The 20,652-nt window shown below is 34.2% G+C and overlaps 1 protein-coding gene across 1 annotated transcript in view; it reads left to right on the top strand.

The window, feature by feature from the left end:
• TBC1D32 (TBC1 domain family member 32) overlaps positions 1–20,652 on the top strand; it is a gene marked incomplete at its 3' end in the record, with an annotated part of 77,217 nt that overhangs the window by 2,549 nt on the left and 54,016 nt on the right. The window contains exons 3-17 of the mRNA XM_080340947.1: positions 2,411–2,572; positions 4,549–4,726; positions 5,366–5,437; positions 6,583–6,708; positions 7,559–7,637; positions 7,787–7,887; positions 7,980–8,041; positions 8,541–8,673; positions 9,426–9,485; positions 10,609–10,708; positions 11,171–11,308; positions 12,669–12,761; positions 13,016–13,158; positions 17,289–17,416; positions 18,530–18,731. Coding sequence (XP_080197073.1) covers positions 2,411–2,572; positions 4,549–4,726; positions 5,366–5,437; positions 6,583–6,708; positions 7,559–7,637; positions 7,787–7,887; positions 7,980–8,041; positions 8,541–8,673; positions 9,426–9,485; positions 10,609–10,708; positions 11,171–11,308; positions 12,669–12,761; positions 13,016–13,158; positions 17,289–17,416; positions 18,530–18,731 — 1,777 coding nt within the window. The remainder of the gene's footprint in view (positions 1–2,410; positions 2,573–4,548; positions 4,727–5,365; positions 5,438–6,582; positions 6,709–7,558; positions 7,638–7,786; positions 7,888–7,979; positions 8,042–8,540; positions 8,674–9,425; positions 9,486–10,608; positions 10,709–11,170; positions 11,309–12,668; positions 12,762–13,015; positions 13,159–17,288; positions 17,417–18,529; positions 18,732–20,652) is intronic.

The following is a 20,652-nucleotide window of genomic DNA, read 5'->3' as shown; positions in this document are numbered from 1 at the left end:
AATGCTTTAATTTTTAGCTCAATTTAAATTTGTACTACAGATTGTATCAGATAACACTTTTATTGGCAGTCTTGAGAATTTTGAACAGCAGGTGACAAGCATGAGAGCAAAACAGTTGGTTATAAACATATCAAAATCGTTTTTATTTAAAGGAAGATGTGGACAGTAAAAGAATCCAAACAACCAAAAACCTATGAAATTACTTTTGGCAATATTTCTTCTGGGTACTTATTAGGAGAATACCCAGGGTGAGGAGTAATGGCTACAACTAGTGGACACAATGCATACATGATTTTGCCTTTTAGAAGAGTGAAATGTGGCATCCATTAGTCTTTCTGCTATATTAAAAAAATAGTGATCCTAAAGATACTTTATTTTCATGAGAATAATTTAAACTTTACATTTAATGGAAAATTAAGTGATGCTTTAAATGCAGAATGTGAGCTTTGCTCTCTTGCGCTGGAATTTTTCTAGTGGTATTCTAGTCTTGTTCATGACCCATGGCAGTATAGGTTGGTTTTCATGGCGGATCAGAGAGGTCATTTGCTGGTTTATTAGTGAGACCATTAAGAAACTTTCTCCTTGACCCTTACCCCATCCATCCAGACTGCAAGCTCCTTTATTGGTAGTGTGTCCTTTTGGATTGCACAATATGCTAGTTCTGATCAGCATTTTTCCTGCCTCATGGTTATTTTGCCTCAGTAATTTTATCAGACTTTGAGGCCTTACATTATCTTTTGTTTCAACTTTGATGTAGAAAAGACAGAAACACAGCATCCTTGGAAAGCTAATATAAAGGAAAATTGAATCAAGTTCAAAATTTATTTGCAGTTGTAGAAATCAGATTTTTTAACTGTATAAGTAGCATGTTTTCTGCTGTGTTTTTTCCTTAAAATCCTAGAGTTTTTTAACACTTTATCTGTTTGTTTGTTTGTTTGTTTATTTTTTTCTATCGCTTCCTTTGTAAGCTCAACCAGATCAGTCTGACTTGATTCTGCATGGCAAGAAGTAATTCTGTCATTGCTGAAACACTTATTTGTTACAAAACATTTCTAAGATGGAAGAATGATGCAGAAGATCAAGGCTAGGACATCAAGCAGACATTACCTTAGTGACATGGATAGTGATGTGATTGCTGTGTCTGTCAGAGAGAAGCAGTCACTGCAAAAATGTATACACTGGAATGTTACTGTTACAGGACAAATGGGAGAAGGTTTTATGAAAGCTTTCATTCAGTGGAGAGTCGTGTGAAATTTCTTTATGGCAGAAGTAAAAAGCCAGCCTTGAAGACAAATGAAAATGCAAATACACGTTTCCATCTTTCTTGAGATGTATTTCTGTTATTTTCATTGAGAACAAATGTGATATAGGAATGGAAATAAGTGGGAAATAAAAAAAATAAAAAGAGACTGTTATACCCGATGGAACTTGAGGTAGGCAATCCAGTGAGGAAGTATGTAGCATGATACAAGACACAATTTTCTATTCTGATTTATTTTTATATATCTTGAACGTAGTCTGATTTTTATTTTATTTTTTTTTTAATATCCAAGAAAGGCAAAAGCTGCTGTCTTAACAGTTGCTTTTATTTATATTTGCATTTTATAGCTTTAGACTCTGTACCTATGGTGACAGACTTTTTAATTTTATTTTTTCTCACTCTTTGTTTATCTGAATTAACACAAAGTAGTTGCACATCTGCACTTGATATAATGAAAGTATAACGATGCATCTTTTGTTTATGTATGATTGCTTTTTTGTGTGTTACTGTTTGCCTCACCTTTTATACAAATTGGAAGACTAACAAAAAAACGTTTATGTATTCTGAGCACTACTTTTTTTCAGTAATTTCTGTAGCGATACAGAACCTGGGGATGCAGTGAGTCTTTCCTTTGAAATGCCCCTCTGATTATTTTCGTGTTTAAACAAGTTTCTGTATCTAATAACAAGAGCACGAAGTGCCCATTTCCTTATGTTATGTCCCTGTAATTATAGACAGTCACATTGAGTGAGATCTTCAGCATACTTTCATGACACACAGACTTTCATAAACCTTAGACATGCTTCTATGCTAGAATTTTTAAATTGTTTTTCCTGTGTTTCTTCTCATTTTGTGTCTATACTGCATAAATAATAACACCAGATGGATATACTGTAACACAAAGCTATGTTCAGGATGCTCCAAGTAATTTTTTTTTTTAATTTTTAATTTGAGATTAATATTGAAGAAACCAGAACTTTACTTTGTTTATTTACACCAGTAAAATATTTCTCTAGAAGTCATAAAACCTTACCTTAAAGTAATAGGTCTTCTGGGAGAGAAGGTAGCTGATGTTGATACAATGTTGAAGACATTTGACCATGAGCTCAAGGAAATCTGTTACATTTTAATTTTGTATATTTGTTGCAGCTATGAGTTCGTGAAATACCTTAGACAATATATAAATAATACTGTGGGATCTGTGATTGAAGAAGAAACAGAAAAATGTACTTCTGCTCAAAATCAGGGGGAAGTATCTGGCTATGACACACTTGTCCAACATGTTACTAAGAAGACCCGTGAGTCAAAAGAGTGAGTATATACATGTTTTCTTCTTGGTCTTTGTCTCCCTTTCTCCTTTCCAGAACTTATTCTGAAAAAATACATTCTGAAACAATGGGTGACAAAAATGATTATTTGCTTTCAAAAATGGATGCTAAGCAATTGAGATATTCCCACCCTACATTGCAGTTCGTCATGCTTTGTCTCACTCTGGAATTAAGCCTATGAACTATTGCATAAAAAGATCGATAGCAAATGTATGAAGTTTTTGATTCATCTAGGACTGGAGTTGGGCAGGGGCAAAATTTGAGAGAAGAATCACTACTTCATACTATTTCGCTAGCTGCAAATTAAATTTGTGATACATAAGTTTGCCTAAAGGAAAAATTGGTTTCATTACGTATTAAAGTTTTATAATTTCCTTAGATATAAATGGAGAGTCTATATGACAGTGTTTTTTTCTAATAATAAATAAATATATATATGTGTGTGTGTGTGTGTGTATAAATAAATAAATTAGAATACATGTGTATGTTTTTTAAGCTTTCTTCTTTGGGATCTAGCCAGGTGTCCTGTGAGAGTAGGAAGAGCAGTATGTTAAATCAGATCTACTTTTACTGAGGAGTTTAAAAACTAAAGCTTGAGCTATGTTACTTCGTATCTTAGTGTACATGCAAAGATACTTCTACAGTGTTGCTCATATAGTGTAGAGTAAGTATGTGGACCAACTGTATAATTATCCAAGATTTTTTGACTCAGACTGTCAGCTAGAAATCAGTAGGTGTTTAAAACCACGTGTGAGCATATTGTTGAATCTGTGGTCCAGATTAATTGGCTTTTGAAGACCGTATTTAGTTAAGAAGCCTTAAGTAAAAAAACCTCTGTGTTTACCAGTTAAATCCTTTGGTTTTGGTCTTCTCTTCTTTTCTGACTTTATTCACCTTGCAATGAACATTAAAATGACTTTTACTTGGAATACAGGGGGTGATAGCTCTCAGTAAATTTTCATGCTTTGGATTTCAAATTTACACAGACACATAATTGCTGTGATTCTTTATAGCAGTGTTCAGTAGTACTTATAAAATGGATTTAAGTAGTACTTATAAAATGGATTTAAGTAGTACTTATAAAATGGATTTAAGTATATACAGCTGTTATTTCCATAAAATACATAAAACTTCAAAAGTTTAGTTTATACATCACATTGTTGGAATTCCTGTTCAAATTCTAACTATATCATAGTGCTTAAAGCAGTTCTAGAAATGTTGGTTTTTTTAATTGAAACAGACAGTATACTTCTGTCATTATAATGAATCAGATCCTTGCCTCTCTATTTTTAATTGTCATAGGGAGTCATAATGAGGGCTTTACTGAGGCTGAACCACTACAATGTAAAAACAATGTAATTAAATTGAGCACCTGATATGAACATTTTACAATAGGATGTGTTTCTGAATCAGCCTTTGTTTTGAATTGCTTCCTTGTAGATATTATTATTCAGTTTATGTAAATTAGAAAAACTCTGGTTTTGCTGAAAGAGAATGATTTAGTGTACATGACCTGTACTCAAGATCTTGAATCAGGATGTTGTGTTCTCTTCTATTGGTTCTGCTCAAGGCTTAGGGCAGAAGAAAAATTGGATGTTGAACTTAAAGAAATGTAAACAGTAACAAGGATGAGAACTGGCCTGTTTTCTCAGGCATAGGTTCTCCCTGTTTGTGGATTCACATTGTTCTTTATTAAGAACCTCTCAGAACAGGATTATGTTAGTGGTATTTCATTCATTGGTTTTAGAAGGGCAAAAAGGAATTTTATTATGATTTTAAAATATAGTTCTCTGAAACATTTAAGGCATATACATGTTTTAATGTTCATTTTGGATTTGCATTTGTTTTTTACTCAGTTCTGTAAATTTAGTGAGTTCAAGTCTAAGTACCATTATCCACGTTTTAGTGAATATTTTTCTTTTTGTGCTCTTAAATATTAAAATTATCTTTACTTTGAAGATACAGAGAAATGATGCATGCCTTGAAGAATGTCATGATGGTTGTAGTAGAATCTTTGATTAACAAGTTTGAAGAAGATCGAATGCGTACTAAGGAGCTGGATAGTAAAACAAGGAATGGACGTCAGAGTGGCTGTTACACAGACAACTGTTCTGACAGTGATTCCTCACTTAACCAAGTATGATGTGTTTTCTTTCTGTTGCAAAATAAGCATCGTACTGCAAAATTGTTAAGTTTCTGTCAGTGGAGATTGAGAACAGCCCTAGAAAAAGATTAATACTTCCTTTCTTCTTCTGTAGATCCCAAAATGACTTAATCACCTTCCTTTCACTCTGAAGTAGTAAGTGTATTAGATATCTAACCTTTGGACAGCGTATGCTAGATGAGATTGATATGCCCATGTGCTCTAAAGTACCTGTGCAAGTACTGCATTGTTAAAGATAAAATAATGGTAAAAGCAATACATCATCTAACTTTTTGTGATTTTACTTTAGGAGCCAAGTAATGTGCAGTTCATTACCAGACTACTGCACTATGCTGTATTACTGAATGAATGATTATAAGGGATTTTATGAAGATACAGGAAACTTTTAAGTAAAGCAAAGCAAAATATGTAACAGTAATTTTGTTGCTGTAAATTTAACTTTGGATAAATAGCAGAAAACATTTAGAATATTGACTTTAATGTTAAATTAGTATAAATGTTGATTTCCTAATTATTAAAAGTAAATTAGATATCAGAAAGACTGATGATTTTATCTTTTGCTGTGCAGTTTAATAAAATGTACTAATGATCATTTTGTAATGCGTATTACAGAGTTATACATTCATGAGTCAAGAACAGTTGCAGCTGCTTGTGGAAAGGCTTGACCCTATTCAGCCTAAGGAAGTAAGTTTCAAAGAAGTAAAATGTTAATACAAATTAGCATATTGGAAAACAGACTGTATGTGCATAAGAGTTCTTATGTACCTAAGTGAAATCTTTGTTGGTTCATGTATCTTGTTTTTGTGTTTTTTTTGTTTGGTTTTGGTTTTATTTGGTTGGTTGGTTTTTTGGTGTGTGTTTTTTTTTGTTTTTTGTTTTTGTTAGGTGTTCATGTCTATAGATGGGTACTTTTAGCTTGGCAAAAGTTGTTCTGTGAGAAATAAAGTTATTGAAGCTTATTTTCCTGTATATGTGCCCCTTTTCCCTTACTGGTAACTTCTGTGTTGTCTTTTGTGTCACCCCTAAGAGAAGAGAGAGATGCCTTCTGATTTGCCAACAGGCTGCTGCCAGATGGAATCTATAAAGTCCCAGTTAGGTTTGCCTTCCTGCCAGTGGCAGTACTAATCTGGGTCTCTAACCATCAATCAGCACCAGCTGCTGATGTTTTTGAAGCTTGGAGAAACATAATTTTGATAGTGCTGTTCTAGTAAGATTTGTTTTGAACTGTCTGGCAGTTGAAAAAAGCATCATAGGTGGGAACTGGTATAAACATTGATTGAGTTTTATTAGAAAACAAGTTGAAAAGTCTGATGCTGTTAAATATTGTTAAAATTTCCTACGGTTGGTTTCAGTAGTAGGAAATAAATTACTAGAGATTATAGTTGTTTATGAATAGAACAAAAAAAAAAGCTTATTTGACATTATGAAACTTCAGCACTAAAGCATAATGTCTACTAAATCTGTTTTCAGTTTAGTGACATTTTAGAGAGCTGCCAGGCACATTTATGTTGTTTGGTGATACTTTCCTGTATTTCTTGATAACAAAATATTTTATTACAATCAGAAACTAGAACATAATCCTTGCATCCAGTGTTGAAAACCCATATAAGATGGTTTTGTTGCTCCTTCAAATACGTACTTTTTTTTTCCTCAGTGATGTAGTGTTTTGTATAAATTACCATAAAAACATCACAAGAGATAAGTATTTTGGAATGATCTGTTCTACAGCCAGATCCTCTTTCTTTCTTCCTCCAAATTATATTGTAAATTATGTATTTGAGAGGTTACTGTGAAAGGACTTGTGGTGTTTATCCTTTTGACCACTTCAGGTTCGCCAGGAAGCATTGCAGACACTGTGCTTTGTTCCTCCCTCTGATATACTGAACTCTGAGGGTTGGCCAACTCTGCGTAAGCATCTAACAACGTCTCTGGCAGATCCTGATGCAACACTCGGTGTAAGTTCATGTTCTGTATTTAGTTATCAGCTGTGTAGCCATAATAAAGAGTACTGAAGAGGAGTAAAAAGTTACATGTATTATGAGTAGTCTAGCAGCATCCCAAGATATTTTCTTATTGGTGTATGTATCACATAAACTCTTTTTGAAGTAAAAGAACTACATGATTCCATTAGGTCTTGATTGAAAGGATTACAACAGGATTGCAATAGGGTTTTTAGAGACTGGAGTACTCATTGACGTATCTTTTAATGGGAGCAAGGAGGTTTGAACGTCTTCTAGCAAACATGTAAAAAAAATTGATAAAACTTTTCTGTAAAACATGTCCTATTAATATTTCCTATTTTAGTCAGGTATGTGCTCCACAATGATGAGAAAATGATACATAGTAATATTACACAAGCACTGATGAATCTTTTTTCTTTGAGTTTTAAAATGATTACCAAATATATATGAAAGTTGCCTCAGCTGCTGTCACATATTTGTCTTTCAGCTTAGAAGGTCCACAGTTTCTTTTAAAACAATGGTAGTCACAAGTCACTGGTATGTTTAATAAAATGAAAACATTAATGTTAGTGGAAAAGTACAGTAATATTTCCTGATCTACTTCATTGTATCTCAGTGAGGGTTTGCATTGGAGCTGTCAGTTAAAGTATTAAAGTAAAATTTCCTTTGGACTGTAGGTTCTGTGGTCCCAAACTGTATATTTTTATAAAATATGCATAGCATCTGTAGAGATATCCGAGCAGTATATAATGTTAAGAATAATGCCACTACATGTTGATTATTGTGCAATAATAATACACAGTTACATAACTATTTAATACATTGCTTCCTTTTTCTCCTGTAGGAGAAAGTTCTTAGGTTCTATGCAAAAACCTTTTCTTCTTCTCCATTTAATATGACAAGAGATGTCTATACAAGTTTAGGTATGTGCATTTAATTACATTTAAGACTTCATAAGTCATATATTTCCTGAAAATCAGTTAACTTGTATAATTAATCTGTATAATACACTCTGTTTAGTCACTATTGTCATGGAGATGAGGTGTTGTTTTTTTTTTTTCTCCTTTTTTAGCAAGACACTTGGAGTTGTACTTTCTTTCTGGAGAATATTCTCTTCGTGTTTCAGCTGGTCTGGATGTATCTAACACAGATGTAAATCGTTTACTTAAAAAGGTATAGGTGAACTTACTGTACCTTTTTTATGATTACCGAAACATCAAGGTTTGTTTTTTTTTTTTTTTTAATTTTAATAATTATATTTTCAGGTCCGCCTTTTGAATGAGTACCAAAAGGAAGCTCCGTCTTCCTGGATTCGTCATCCAGAAAAGTATGCCACCTTTGAAAAGCTGTCACTGTTTATTAATGTAATAATTTTTGACATATAATTAGATGTGTGTAATTTTAGCAAAGAGTTGCTTACAGGATACACGGATGACTGGTCAGTGATAACAGGGAAATAAAAATAAAGGGTGGGAAAAGTGGAATAGCAGTAGTCATGGGTCATATTAAGCTTCTTGCTTAGCTTTTGAAGTGTTCTAAGTGCTTTTTAATAGAAAAAAATGAAAGATTTACGAAGTAACAAGTGTAATATTTAGCACTTAGAAAATATGTAATAATTTAGGAGAATATGCATGAATGTTAGCATTATTTTACTTCATGATAATACTAAGGATTAATATCCTTACGAGGTCAAGTTCAACATAATGTTGTTATTTATGACCTATCTGAACAAGGTTTTACAAGAAATTTGTTCCTTAATATTACTATTGGAAAGATTTAAGTGATTTTTTTTTTTTCTGTTCTTTTTTTCCTATTTGTGTCATAAGGTACATGGAAGAAGTAGTGGAGAGTACCTTGTCACTTTTGTCAGTAAAACACGAGGCTAATCCAGATTTTTTGAGTCCAGTCTACTTCTTGGCTTTGCTAGATATCAAAGCAGTATGGTTTAAAAAGTGGACGGTAAGCAAAAAAACTCCAACCCAACAAGCCCTAACTTGTTCATGTCTGACATGTATTTTGAAAAGTCTGATTTATGACTGTTATTATCACAGACCTATTGTGTTCTCGTAACAACCTATAATGAGCACTGTAATTAGGGAAGTCCGTTTTGTTTGTTTGTTTGGTTGCTTTTGTTTTTTGGCATTTATGTCCTTTGCCCTTTAACACTACTTTCTCCCTCTATGTCTATTCAGTTACAAGTTTTCATAAAATTACTGAGAAGTTACTGTGCTTCGTTGCTTCAGTTCCTTTGCCGTAATCAGCTGATAGCCATAAAAAGATGCAAATATTTTTCTGGAAGAAGTGATGAGCATGAAAGCACAGTTATATATATGATACACTGCATACAACTTGCTAACCTCTAGTGGACATAGTGCTTTTTGCAGCCTACAATGTATAAACTTATAATTTAGGATTTACATAGCAATGTCAAAACACACAGTCTAACAATTCAGTGTAGTTATTGTTTTTCTGTTTTACTGCATGTTCTGCTACGTTTTTGTAATTACCATTTTTTTTGTCATCTTAAATGTACTGAAAACAAAAGGCTCAGTTGAGTATAATACTGGCTTACACAAGCTGGAGTTCAGTACATGGAATATGTACTGTGCGCAGGATCCCTAACAGAACAGAATTGGAGATAATTTCTACTTTTTAATTAAAAAATAAAACATATGTTTAAAGTTGACATTAGGTCTTCTTTGTCATTTTAGCATGCGTATTACAGCAGAGCAGTGGTACTTAGGCTTTTGGAAAAGAAGTATAAGTCTTTGGTAAGTATTTCCCAAGACAGATTTACTGCTTTGCACACAGTGGTTTAAACTTTTTTTTTCCCTTTTATTTGCCATTTTGTCAGAGGTGTTCCATGTTATTTAGCTAGATTAACCTTTTGGATTTTTTTTTTTTTTTACTTTGCTGAAATTTGAATTTCTCTTTTCATTGTTAAATGAAAAACAGGGTATGTGACCAGCTCTGTGTTAAGGGAAATTTGTATGTTTTATTGCAGGTGTTCAATAAAGATTATTATTTATTAAACCCTTGCGTTACATTCATATTTAGAATTATTTCTGACAATGTATAAAAATAACAAATGGTGCTTGAAAAAATATCATAAGGACTCCATGCTGAATTTGAATTTTTGATGTGTTCTTTAAGTTGTGATGTGAGGCATTAAGGATTCAAAGTGTCAGCAAGATAAATTGGGAAAACATCTCTATGTAGGTGTTAATATCACATATTCTGTATGGGCAGATCTCTTCACTAGGATGGAAGTTTCATTGCTTTCACTAAGACCAATATAAGTGTGGAATCCATTCATATAGATGTGACTTCGGCTATGTTTTGTAAAATCTTGTAATACAAATGAAATACGATGTAAACTATATGTCACTGATAAAACCTTAAGATGGGAGGCAAGGGTACAGCTATGATAATGGTACATAGCACTGTAAAAGCATTGACAGCACCCAACAGCCAAACTTACAGTTTAGTAAGTGGTGTATTCAAAACAAAGTTTTCCCTGTGTGGAAAATGAAGATCTGCCATAGTAATGACAATATGGTAATCACAGATTGCTATTAACTTCTCAAAATACTTGCATGTTTTCTGTACTCTTCTTTGTAGATTGTCTTAATGCTTATGGAGCTGATAGTGTAGTAATTTAATAATAGTAATGTATTTTAATAGCCCTATAAAATTTTGCTTCCTGTTGGTTAACACATCCAAAGCACTGAAACATGAGGTAACTGCCGTGAAGTGGATCTTTAAGTTCTTATGTTAAAGGAAAGTATTTGTACACAAGAGAGCTTATGTTAAAGGAAAGTACTTGTACACAAGAGAGAATGAATTTATTGCAAAATACCAGGTATTTTATTATTTTGTGCTTTTTTTCCACAGATTAATGCAGCTGTCCAGCAATGTCTTGATTATTTTGAATTTTGCAAGGCAGTAGTAAATAAAAAATCCAGAGTCAATGACTTCTTCCAGCAGCACTGTAGTGAGTATCTTTGCAGTGTCTTGCATTATATGCATGTACATCCACATTCTCTAGGTCAGCAGTGTCAAACTCATTTTCACCAGGGCCACATCAGCCTCTCGCTTTCCTTCAAAGGGCTGAATGTAATTTTAGAACTGTATGTAGTTACATTCATACACTCCTAATATTACATTTGGACTTTTGAAGGCAACCGCAAGGCTAATGTGGCACCAGTGGAAATGAGCTTGACACCCCTGCTCGAGGTCTTTGAGCATGCTGGCTCAAGAGGAAGACATTCTATCTGTTCTTTTTTTTCCCCAAATATTGAATGTGTACTGTTTGAGAGAACAATAATAGCAATGTCTAGTTACATAAGCTGTCTGTCTTTATATACAAAATGAGCCATAACGTTCCAGCTAGTAGCTACATACTATGAAGTAAACTGAGTCAAATTCAAAACTTTTTTTTTTTTTTTTGTTAAAGGTGATAAACAGAACTTTTCTTACACTGGATCAGGGTTGCAGTATATCTATTTTGTTCATTCACTGTGCTTCTTGGGAAGATTGTTGATCTATAAGCAAGGCCGAAATCTCTTCCCAGTGCAGCTGAAAAATAAAAAAGGTAAGGGCTGAGGAAAATGGAAACTGTTGGGCAAAACTTTATCCATACTTGATACGTTTCCACTTCAATAGCCTTAACTGCTTAGCAATTCTGTGCCTGGAAACCTTTCTTAAAGGATGGTATAGGTAATTTTGAGCATCAACACAGTTTTTTAGTCTTTGATGGATATGGTTGAATAGATTAGTTTTGTCTTCACATTTAATATGTTAATTTCATGTTGAAGGAGAGTTGAATCAGTGCATAAGTGGTTCAGTCTTTCTGGGTATGAGTAATATCTCATGTCAAACCAATTGGTAGAATTGGTTGGAAGATAAACTATTTTTCAGGTGTGAAACAAAATCTGTATTTCAAGCTAATTGCAAGTTGAGAACAATGACTTTGAGCTTAACCTTTTAATATAATAAAGGTGAAACAATGGTAGAGGAAAAGGTCAGTACCTGTGGAACAGAGGTGCTAATAAAGACAGAAGGTAGGAGATAGAAAAGCCCTTAAACATCTAGAGAAATCTGCATCTGGTTGTACATTGTGCAGGGTTGGCAAATGCCAGTGTGTGACAACAACTGTAGTGTTCCATTACATCAGTATCTCTATGAATTCAATATGGAATTCAAAACATCACTGGATACAAATTCTGAGACTTGTCATTTGAAGGTGTTTTATACTTCTGGTTTGAGAATCGGGATTTAATAGAGCCAATGTAGAACAATTGTGAAGAAGAAACATCTACTAATCAAGTACTTTGTCATTTATGGATTATCCATATAACATGATTCAAACAGTGATCCATTGGTGATGATTGCTTTTTTCTCTCCCCTACAAAAGCAACAATCTCACCATCTATCTCCTTAATGCTATCCTTTTCAGCTTCATAGATAGCAACCCTTTCCTCAGAAATTGTCTGATTTATTAACATAATAATATTATTAAGCTTGGAGCAATAGTTCCTGACCTGCATTTAGCTACATTTATTGCTTTTGTTTGCAACCTGAGGAAGAGTTGTCTGACAGCTTGTCTCTTTTCTAGTTGTTTCATTAAATCTAATGGCAAGGTAATGTTTTTTCCTACAGTTGTGTATATTCAGCATTTTTAAACTTTGGCTGCCATCTATTTCAGTGGCAGACAGGGTAAAATTGAAATTGGCTAAATTGGGAGCAAGATCAAGCCTTATAAGTTGATCACAAAAGACCTTGATAGCATCCGAGGGACGTGCATGTCATTTGCTTTATTAGTTGTACATATGTTGATTTCCTCAATAAAGCAAAACATTGTTTACATGTATTTGCAAAATCCTTTTTATTTATTGTTAAAATTAAAGTTACACTTTCATTTGCAGAGTACTTTTTTTTTCTTTTTTTAATAGATAGTATATCCATAACCGATCTGTTGGTATTATTTACTCAGCTTATTTATTGCTCTCCAAGTTACCCAAAGGCACCTGTGGCAGCACATGCAGGTAAATGTTTGGTTTTAATATATACTAATATATATAATTATAATGAGGCATGTGGTAACTTCTTTTGCAATTTTTAATTTGGGTCTGTTATTTGTGCAGATTTTTCTCTTTCATTGCTCCCTTAATTTTCCTTCTTCCCTCTAACTGTGTTAAATCAATAATTAACAGCATTATAATTCAGACGTATCTACATAAATCATATGGATATGTTTATGTAAGTTAAAATGTAAATAAATACTTCTTGTGTTCACCAGACAATTATTCTCCAGCAAGTCTTGTAATGGAGATTCTGCAAGTTTTTTGTGATCAAACAGGATGTACTGCTGAATGTTTATATACGGATGCAGTGATAGATGCCCTACTTCATCCTGTTCAAAGTTTACTGAGTGGCACAGAGGTTTGTAATAATCTTCCAAATAGTTTTAAAATCTATAGAATATTATCATTTTTCTGCATTTTCCATAGAGAAGATTTATTTAGTCACATGGTAACTTCTGTAGTATTTTCTACATTAGCTGTTATGTCTTAAATAGTGTAGGCTGTCATTATGATTGGTCTGACAAACTTGGTTTTCCTGAAATCTTTTGAATAGTAGTAAAAATTGTGCTGTAGTGAGACTGCTTCCTTGGGAAAATCATATAGCTTAATTTTTTTTTTTTCTTCTGATGTTTTTGTGTGTCTTTTGGATACTTCTTGGATGCTTATTTGCTCTACCTGCTTTTTAAAAGGCAACTCACTTCTTTTTATTTTATTTTTTTTTAAATTGAGCTGGCAATTTCAAGTATTCCCAGTAATTAGCATAAGTAAAATATCTAATTCTTCCTGGAAAAGTATTATTTTCTGAACTGGTAAAAGGAAGAGGTGTTTTTGTTTGTTTGTTTGTTTGAACATTTCTATAACAATTGTCAAAATCTTGGGAAACATTATGTATCTTGAAAGTCTAGTTATGGTTTAAGCCTGTCCTATTCTCTTTGTTTTGACTGAGATGATTTAATTGACCGAGGTGACTGTAAGTCTCAAGACAGAGAGGCTATGAGTCTGAAATACCCATGGAGGAGACCGAGCTTTCTTCCATAAAGAAAGCTTGAGAGAAATTAATGGCTGAGAAATTTTAAATTTACTTCCCGAGACTCGCACTTACAAAGGCAGTCTGGGTCCCTAACTTAAATACCTCATTTAGGTTCTTAAAGTTGAATTTTGTCAATATCCTTCTGATTATTTTTTCAGTGCAGTTTGTTTATTTTTCAGAAAAGACTCTTTGTATTAATTCCTGAAAATATTCCAATGCAATTTCAAAAGTGTAAACAATCATTTCCCAAGTAAATATTTTAAAGTGTGTATTTCTGTAAAGCTTAACATCATAGTCCTGCAAAAACTTGATCATGTCAATAATTTAGCTCTTCTGTGGGTGTCTGTACTGAGTACAGTAATGTAACTGATTTAAAGGCTATCTATGAATGCTTTTGTAAGATTAACACTTTAGGTTGTCTTGTTTTTACTGTACATTGCAAAAATTTAGTGCAATTTTTTTTCAAGTACAAAAAAATGACTTGAGCCTGAATATGCTTTGAACACTAATAGTCAAATTGAAAAACAGTACTAAGGGAATGCTTCATTGATTTGCTCTGATGGAGGCCCGTGTAATCCCCCAGGCAATCTCTCTGGTCACAGGGTGCTCTAAAGCATATACAACTGTCTCTCTTCCTTCTTATACATTAATAGTTAAAAAGTAAATTATCTCAATGTTTGATAGTTCTTCCCTTTTTTTTTTTGTTTTGTTTTGTTTATGTTTTTGTCTTGCTCAGCTGTCTCTCTTAGGTAGCCAAACTCTTCACAAATTGTAAGCCCTCCTGTGATTTGGTAACTGGTCTGTTTAATAAAACAGTCATGTTAAGGAATATTTAATCCAAGGTAGCTGTAGTAGGTTGGTTATGTGTTGTGAATCTGGAATATGTCATATTTGTTCTAACAAAAGTGCAAATCTTTTGCATTGCATCTGGCAAAACAGTAGCTAGAAAAGGTAAACCATGTCAGAGTGACCCTTTTCCTCTTTTACAAGAATTTGAACTATTTTTTCTTCCCAATCAAACCACTGGCACTTCTTAGTCACCCAGGAACCCTAATACTGGACTCTAATACTGGACACTGCCTGTCTCAAAAGGAAGGTTCTGGCCATGTATGCATCTTTTTTCAGCTCAGGTTATGGGGGTGGGTATCACTGGAACTGCATATGGTTGTACAGTGGGCTTAATGAGCAGACACAAATAAGATAAGTGCAAGCCTTACTTGCCTTTTAGGCAGAGTAGTATTGTGTATCTGTAGTAGAGAGGCAAGGGGAAACTCAGTGGCCATGAGCACTAGTTGTCAGGCAGATCAGCTTGTGGACAGCAGTATTGACCTTTTGGGCTCTGTTGCCTCTGAGTTGCTGCTTAAGCATAGCTGGTGAAGAACAATGTATTCACTTTTTAAATAAACAACGTACCATGTTTTTGAGTTTTGTTTTGGTCTTGCACAGGAAAAACAAAATAACACTCTTGAAAACACAGTCTTGAAAACACAGTGACAGCACAGTATGTTCCTTTCTTAAAATTCTGAACAATAATACCCAGTAACGTAAAAATAAAAGATCAAAGAGATTTTTTAAACTCTCTGTCACTGAACATTTTAACTGAAAAAAAAAAACCAAAAACAAGCCAAAATTGTATTTTTCTCTTGGGTTACTTTGACCACCAGCATTAATAGTAAATTCCTTATGTTTTAAAGTAGGCAGTTTAGTTTTCCTCTGTGCATTATTTAAAATGTAGAGTTACATGTAAGAGAAGAAGCAGAAGCTGGATTGCATAGCATTTTAAAAATAATTTCTCTTGTGAGTCCAGCTGTCCTTGATGAATAACAGAAGAGTGGAAAAGATTTAGGCAGTGGACTTAAACTTAAGGACTTAAGGCAGTGGACTTAAACTTAAACTGTCCTTCTTTGTGATTATAATTATGCAGAAATCTTAGAAATCTGGAATGTTTCTCAGTCCCTGGATGAGAAGGTATGCTCTGGCTATCTCATGACTGTATATTATTGTGGCATATAAACAGTAACAGACTTTTGGTGAGCACCTTTAGGACACTACATAAATCCTACAGAATTATAGCTACTGTTGACTGTCACACCCTTGGCACATCTCCTTATCCCCTCCCCTGGGCTTGGCAGCCTGGGCTTGGGACAGCACAAGTAGTGGTGTGGATGTCCAGCCTTGAAGAGAGCTCTTTGAGAAAGCTCTGCTAGGAAGCCTCAGCAGACATCACCCAGTGATGGCTCTGCTAATATGCCTCAGTGTGTACTCACTCCATCTTCCACTCAGGAGTGATTTTTAAAAGGAGATTCTTGTCCTCATTCCTTGCCTGTACTGTATTGTAGAAGCATTGAAGCCTACTGTCCCATTGATCTGAGTTGTGACCCACAGGCATGATTTCTTGGTTTGCTTCACCTCAGACCTGTTTTGTCGCTATAAATCCAGCTGCATGGTGATCATTGGGCTGTATCTGACCCTGGTTACTGTGACTGGAGCTGACCTCAACTCACTTGAGTTCCTGGCTTAACTTTGGACCTCCCTCATCACTGTGGAGGGGAGCTGGACTGTTGGGTGGACCTGGTTACTACCACTGTACCTTGTCTGCTCACCTTGCTTGGGTGTGGTGGGACTGCCTGTCCATCTGATGGTGAGCAATTTCGTCTGCCTACTTTGTTATCATGATTAGCTCCTGGCTTCTTGTCTCTTGCCGAGCATTATGCCACTGCTCCACCCTGACAGGCTCTTCATGGAGCACCCATATTCTCCTTGTCTGCCATTGGAATATTGACTTCACATATTAATAAGTAATAGCCAATTTAACATTAATTTGATTAGTACATTCATTAGTCATGGTACCATACCGAACAGCCTGAATCCCAGTGTTAAATGTTCAAGTTCCACTTGATTACAGCCCATTTTTGGCTGTACAGTGCTCTGAAGTGAGTAAGAAATTGGTAGAGGATTTCTGTTTTGCTCCGGTGGGGAAGACTTGCCTCACAATTCCAAAGCAAATGCCTGTTTGGTCCTAAAGGCAGCTTGGACGTGAGGTGGATACAGAAGATCTTGGGAACCAGAATTTCATTTCTAGTCAGAGAGTTGCCAGCACATGTGCAGCAATGAGAGAATTAGCACGTTTCTCACCTTGATTCAGGTATTCTTCTTATACCCCTAGAAAGTGTATCAAGAACCTTTCCACATTCATGGTGGCGAAAGAGAAAAATGTGTGTTTTCTATATCTGTGCAGTCATTGGACTTCTGCCATAATCATTAGAAGTGAATTATTGCCATTTGTGAATGAAAAATTCTATGTAATGGTGTTTGAATATAGGCTGTTTACGTATTTTGTTTAAGCCATTAAGCAACCATCAGGAAGGTGACCTTCACATTCTGCATACGTAAGCCAGGCTTGAATAAACAGCTTTCACAAAAGCATTGAATTTATTTTTTTTTTTCTTTCCAAATAGGCATATATAAATTGCCTTGAAACCACTTTAATTGATGTAGCTGATATTTTGGCAAGGATTGCTGCTGTAGACGATGGTCTTTCTCTTCTTCTTTATGGAGAAAATGAAAAAACTGCTAAAGAAAATCGGTAAGAGTGCATTAATGAATGTCATTAGTGAGTACTTTAATGAACTGCGTTAGTGTTACAAGACTCATTTTCTTTTTTTTTTCATTAATCTGTAATGTGGTATGTTTTGTTTACGTTTGGTGTAAAATATCTGATTACCAAGTAAAGTAGTAAGTGTTTCAGAGAATGTGTTAGAGAGACATTTATGTGTATAACTAGGTGAAATGGCAATTTAAAGAAATACTTTTATTTCCATAGTTTACTTCTTTTTCTTATTCATGTCAGAGCTTTCCTTTCTCTGAATGTAGCTTCATTATATTCATAGTACTTCTGTTCAGGCCAAAGGCCTCTCTTCTCTGTTTTTTGTTTGTTTTTAGAATATTCAAAATCAACATAATTTATTGAAATAATAGATTTAATATGGCATTCACTTTTGAATACATCTAGTAGAGACAGATCTTGTATCAGAAACTGTCATTTGTAACTCTGTACCTAACTTAGGATCTCTGTGATCCTGTGGGTAGTTTATTGTTGGCTGATGCTAAAACCTGAAACATGGCAGTAAAATTGAGAGTGGCCTTTAGAAATATCTAAGCTGTAGGTCATGAAAATGTTTGGAAAGCGTGTCTTCTAAGTGGAGTAATCTCAGAAATTGCATGTGTTTTAAGGGGGGTTGGAGAAAGAGTTGTTCTTTTTTTGTCACAAACCTACAAGTCTTCAGAAGGAGATCTCAGATAGGAAAAAGGAAGAACAAAGACAAATTTTGCCTTGTAGTGATATCCTTAACGCTGATTAAAAAGAAGCTAAAATGTTTGTCTTGTTACTCTTCCTAAGTGGACTCCCCTAAAACACATAGTCTCTGCAGTTCACGGCCATGTGGACTGGATGTAAGACACTGATGCATTTTTGCTTTATGTAGACTGTAGCCAAAGTAACATCACTTGCTGTACATTTTTTTTCTTCTGACTGGTGTTACAAGTTATAATTTAGTTGGGCCCTCTATAGTGGGTCATAGTTTCTTTCCATAGTTTTCTTTTCCCCTAGAAAAAATTAAGTAAGTTTAGTCAGAGGATTTGTTTCAAGGCTTATTGATGACTACAAACCAGAATTTTAAAAGTGTTATTTTATTTCTAGCCCTACAGCTGTTCATATAATCGTTCAGTTTACAAAGAAACTTCTTCATGACGACATTTCTCGTTTATCTGGATCCGAGCTTTTGCCAGTTGTTAAAGGAGCTTTCATTTTTGTATGTCGTCAGATGTACAGCACTTGTGAAGGCCTGCAGATGTTAATTCCTTATGGCTTGCATGAATCTATTGCAGAGGCCTGGAAAAAGGTAAGTCTTGTTTTGGATTAGGAAGACTGTGAAAAAAATCTTACTGGAAGAAGTTCATCTTATGTAATAGTTGTTATTTGCTTCATGTTACTTATATTTAAGTAGTGAGATAATGCTTGGAACTGTTCTAAAACGGAAATTCTATTTTGCAAATTTTCCTTCTGTATGCAAACCTAGCAGCAGCTTAGTTTGAGTCTTTCATACCTTAAGATTAAACCAGGAGCTCTAAAGTTGCATCAGTAGACCTATTGTTTGTTGTCCTTGATGCTAGAGGTCACCTGATGTCATGACAGCTAGTGTCCACCACAGATCTTGTCTTCACACTTGGTTTGGGATATTTTGAAAATAAAAACTCCTGAGATATGGTCTTAGTAATTTTTAGGTTAAACTAGTTTGTTTCAGTGGGAAATATGGAGGGAAAAAAGAAGGTTTCAAATATTTGATCTAAATAGTTAGATGCCATTGTAATATTCTCAAGAGACCATAACGAAAAGTGCCAGGAAGGAGTTGCTGTCTTAGCTGTGTACTTGGATATCTTATGAAGTGTAGAGTCCGTACTTCAACTTCAGTTTGATCTCTAGTCTAATGCTTTTTCTGCATGGAAGAGCTTGGGTGTAACAGTTTTGTGTATTCTGCCTTCTGTTATAAATTTACTGAACAAGGTGTATTCGCTAAACTTTTCATTGTTCTAGTAGCCATATGCAGTGTGAAAATTCTTATCCATTACAAAAATTTAGTTAAGATGGAAAAATGACAGCAGGTCCTGCAAGAGCAGTTTTCAGAAAGTTCACAGTAAAGTAAAATACAAACAAATATTTGAATCAATAAAATAACATGGGTAGCATTTATGTAAGGGTAGCATATAAAGCTTCAGCTTTGGCTTCCAACTAAATTGAAAGCATATATAAACTATAGGTATTAGAACTCTTAGTGGAACACTAAAATTTAGCTGTGTTATTTCACTTTATACTGAAAAATGGAACCATCTCTTTTTCTTTCTCCAGTGATTGTAAAATATTTTCTTAGAGGAGGATCAACCAAGCTGGAAGAAAAAATTGGCTGAAAAAAATAGAGTTTTTTTGGAAATGAGGAATGGGAAGAGAAAATGAATGCAAGGGAAAGAGAATGGAACAGCTATTCTTCCTGTCAAATGCTATATTCTTATATGATGATTAGAAATTTAAAAAATAGTCACAATGTAAACTAAGGCAGAAAATATCAGAAAGATAGAACATGAATAGAAGAGAGACTTAAATCACCAGCTTGTGGGTATTTCTCGCAGCATTCATATATGAATATTATTGTGAAAGTGTACATTTTGATTGAAAATAAAATATATTATTACTTACAATCATAATAATATCACAGTAAACTCTGTTTCTTATCCAAATAATGTTGGTTTTGAAACTTGCGTTCTTCCTTGCTTTGAGAACTTGAGGATTTTATTGAGTTAAGGAGTTTAATTCGCTTGAAACTTGATATAATTTATGTAACTCAACAATCTGTCTTTTTGTGCTTTCTTATTGTGTAACTTGTCAGTCCTCCTAGAATTAACCTTTTTTTCTGTTTAATGTTTATCACAGGCAGGGTATTACATGCTTTTCATGGGCATTTCCAGCTGTTTGCTCTAAAGCACCACAGCATTTCCACTTGTAAAAATAGACTTCTTTGCATGTTAAAATCCTTTATTATGGTACAGAACATTTAGACAAATTGTTTTGACACATACAAGATAAGTAGGTGCAATATGTTGAACTTAAAAAAAATCATGAAACATTTAACTGACAAAATGCCATTTCCTTACATCACTTTGGAGGTCAATTGAGACTGAAGAGCAATCTACATATTCAGGACTTTAGGAATTGAGAAGTTAATACAGGAAATTCACATTTTCAATGCTGCCGTGTTGATTACTTTTTAA

Source organism: Nesoenas mayeri, assembly GCF_963082525.1.
Source record: "Nesoenas mayeri genome assembly, chromosome: 3".
Classification (NCBI taxonomy): domain Eukaryota; kingdom Metazoa; phylum Chordata; class Aves; order Columbiformes; family Columbidae; genus Nesoenas; species Nesoenas mayeri.
The sequence above is the reverse complement of the archived record's forward strand: the minus strand, read 5'-3'. Positions and strand labels throughout refer to the sequence as shown.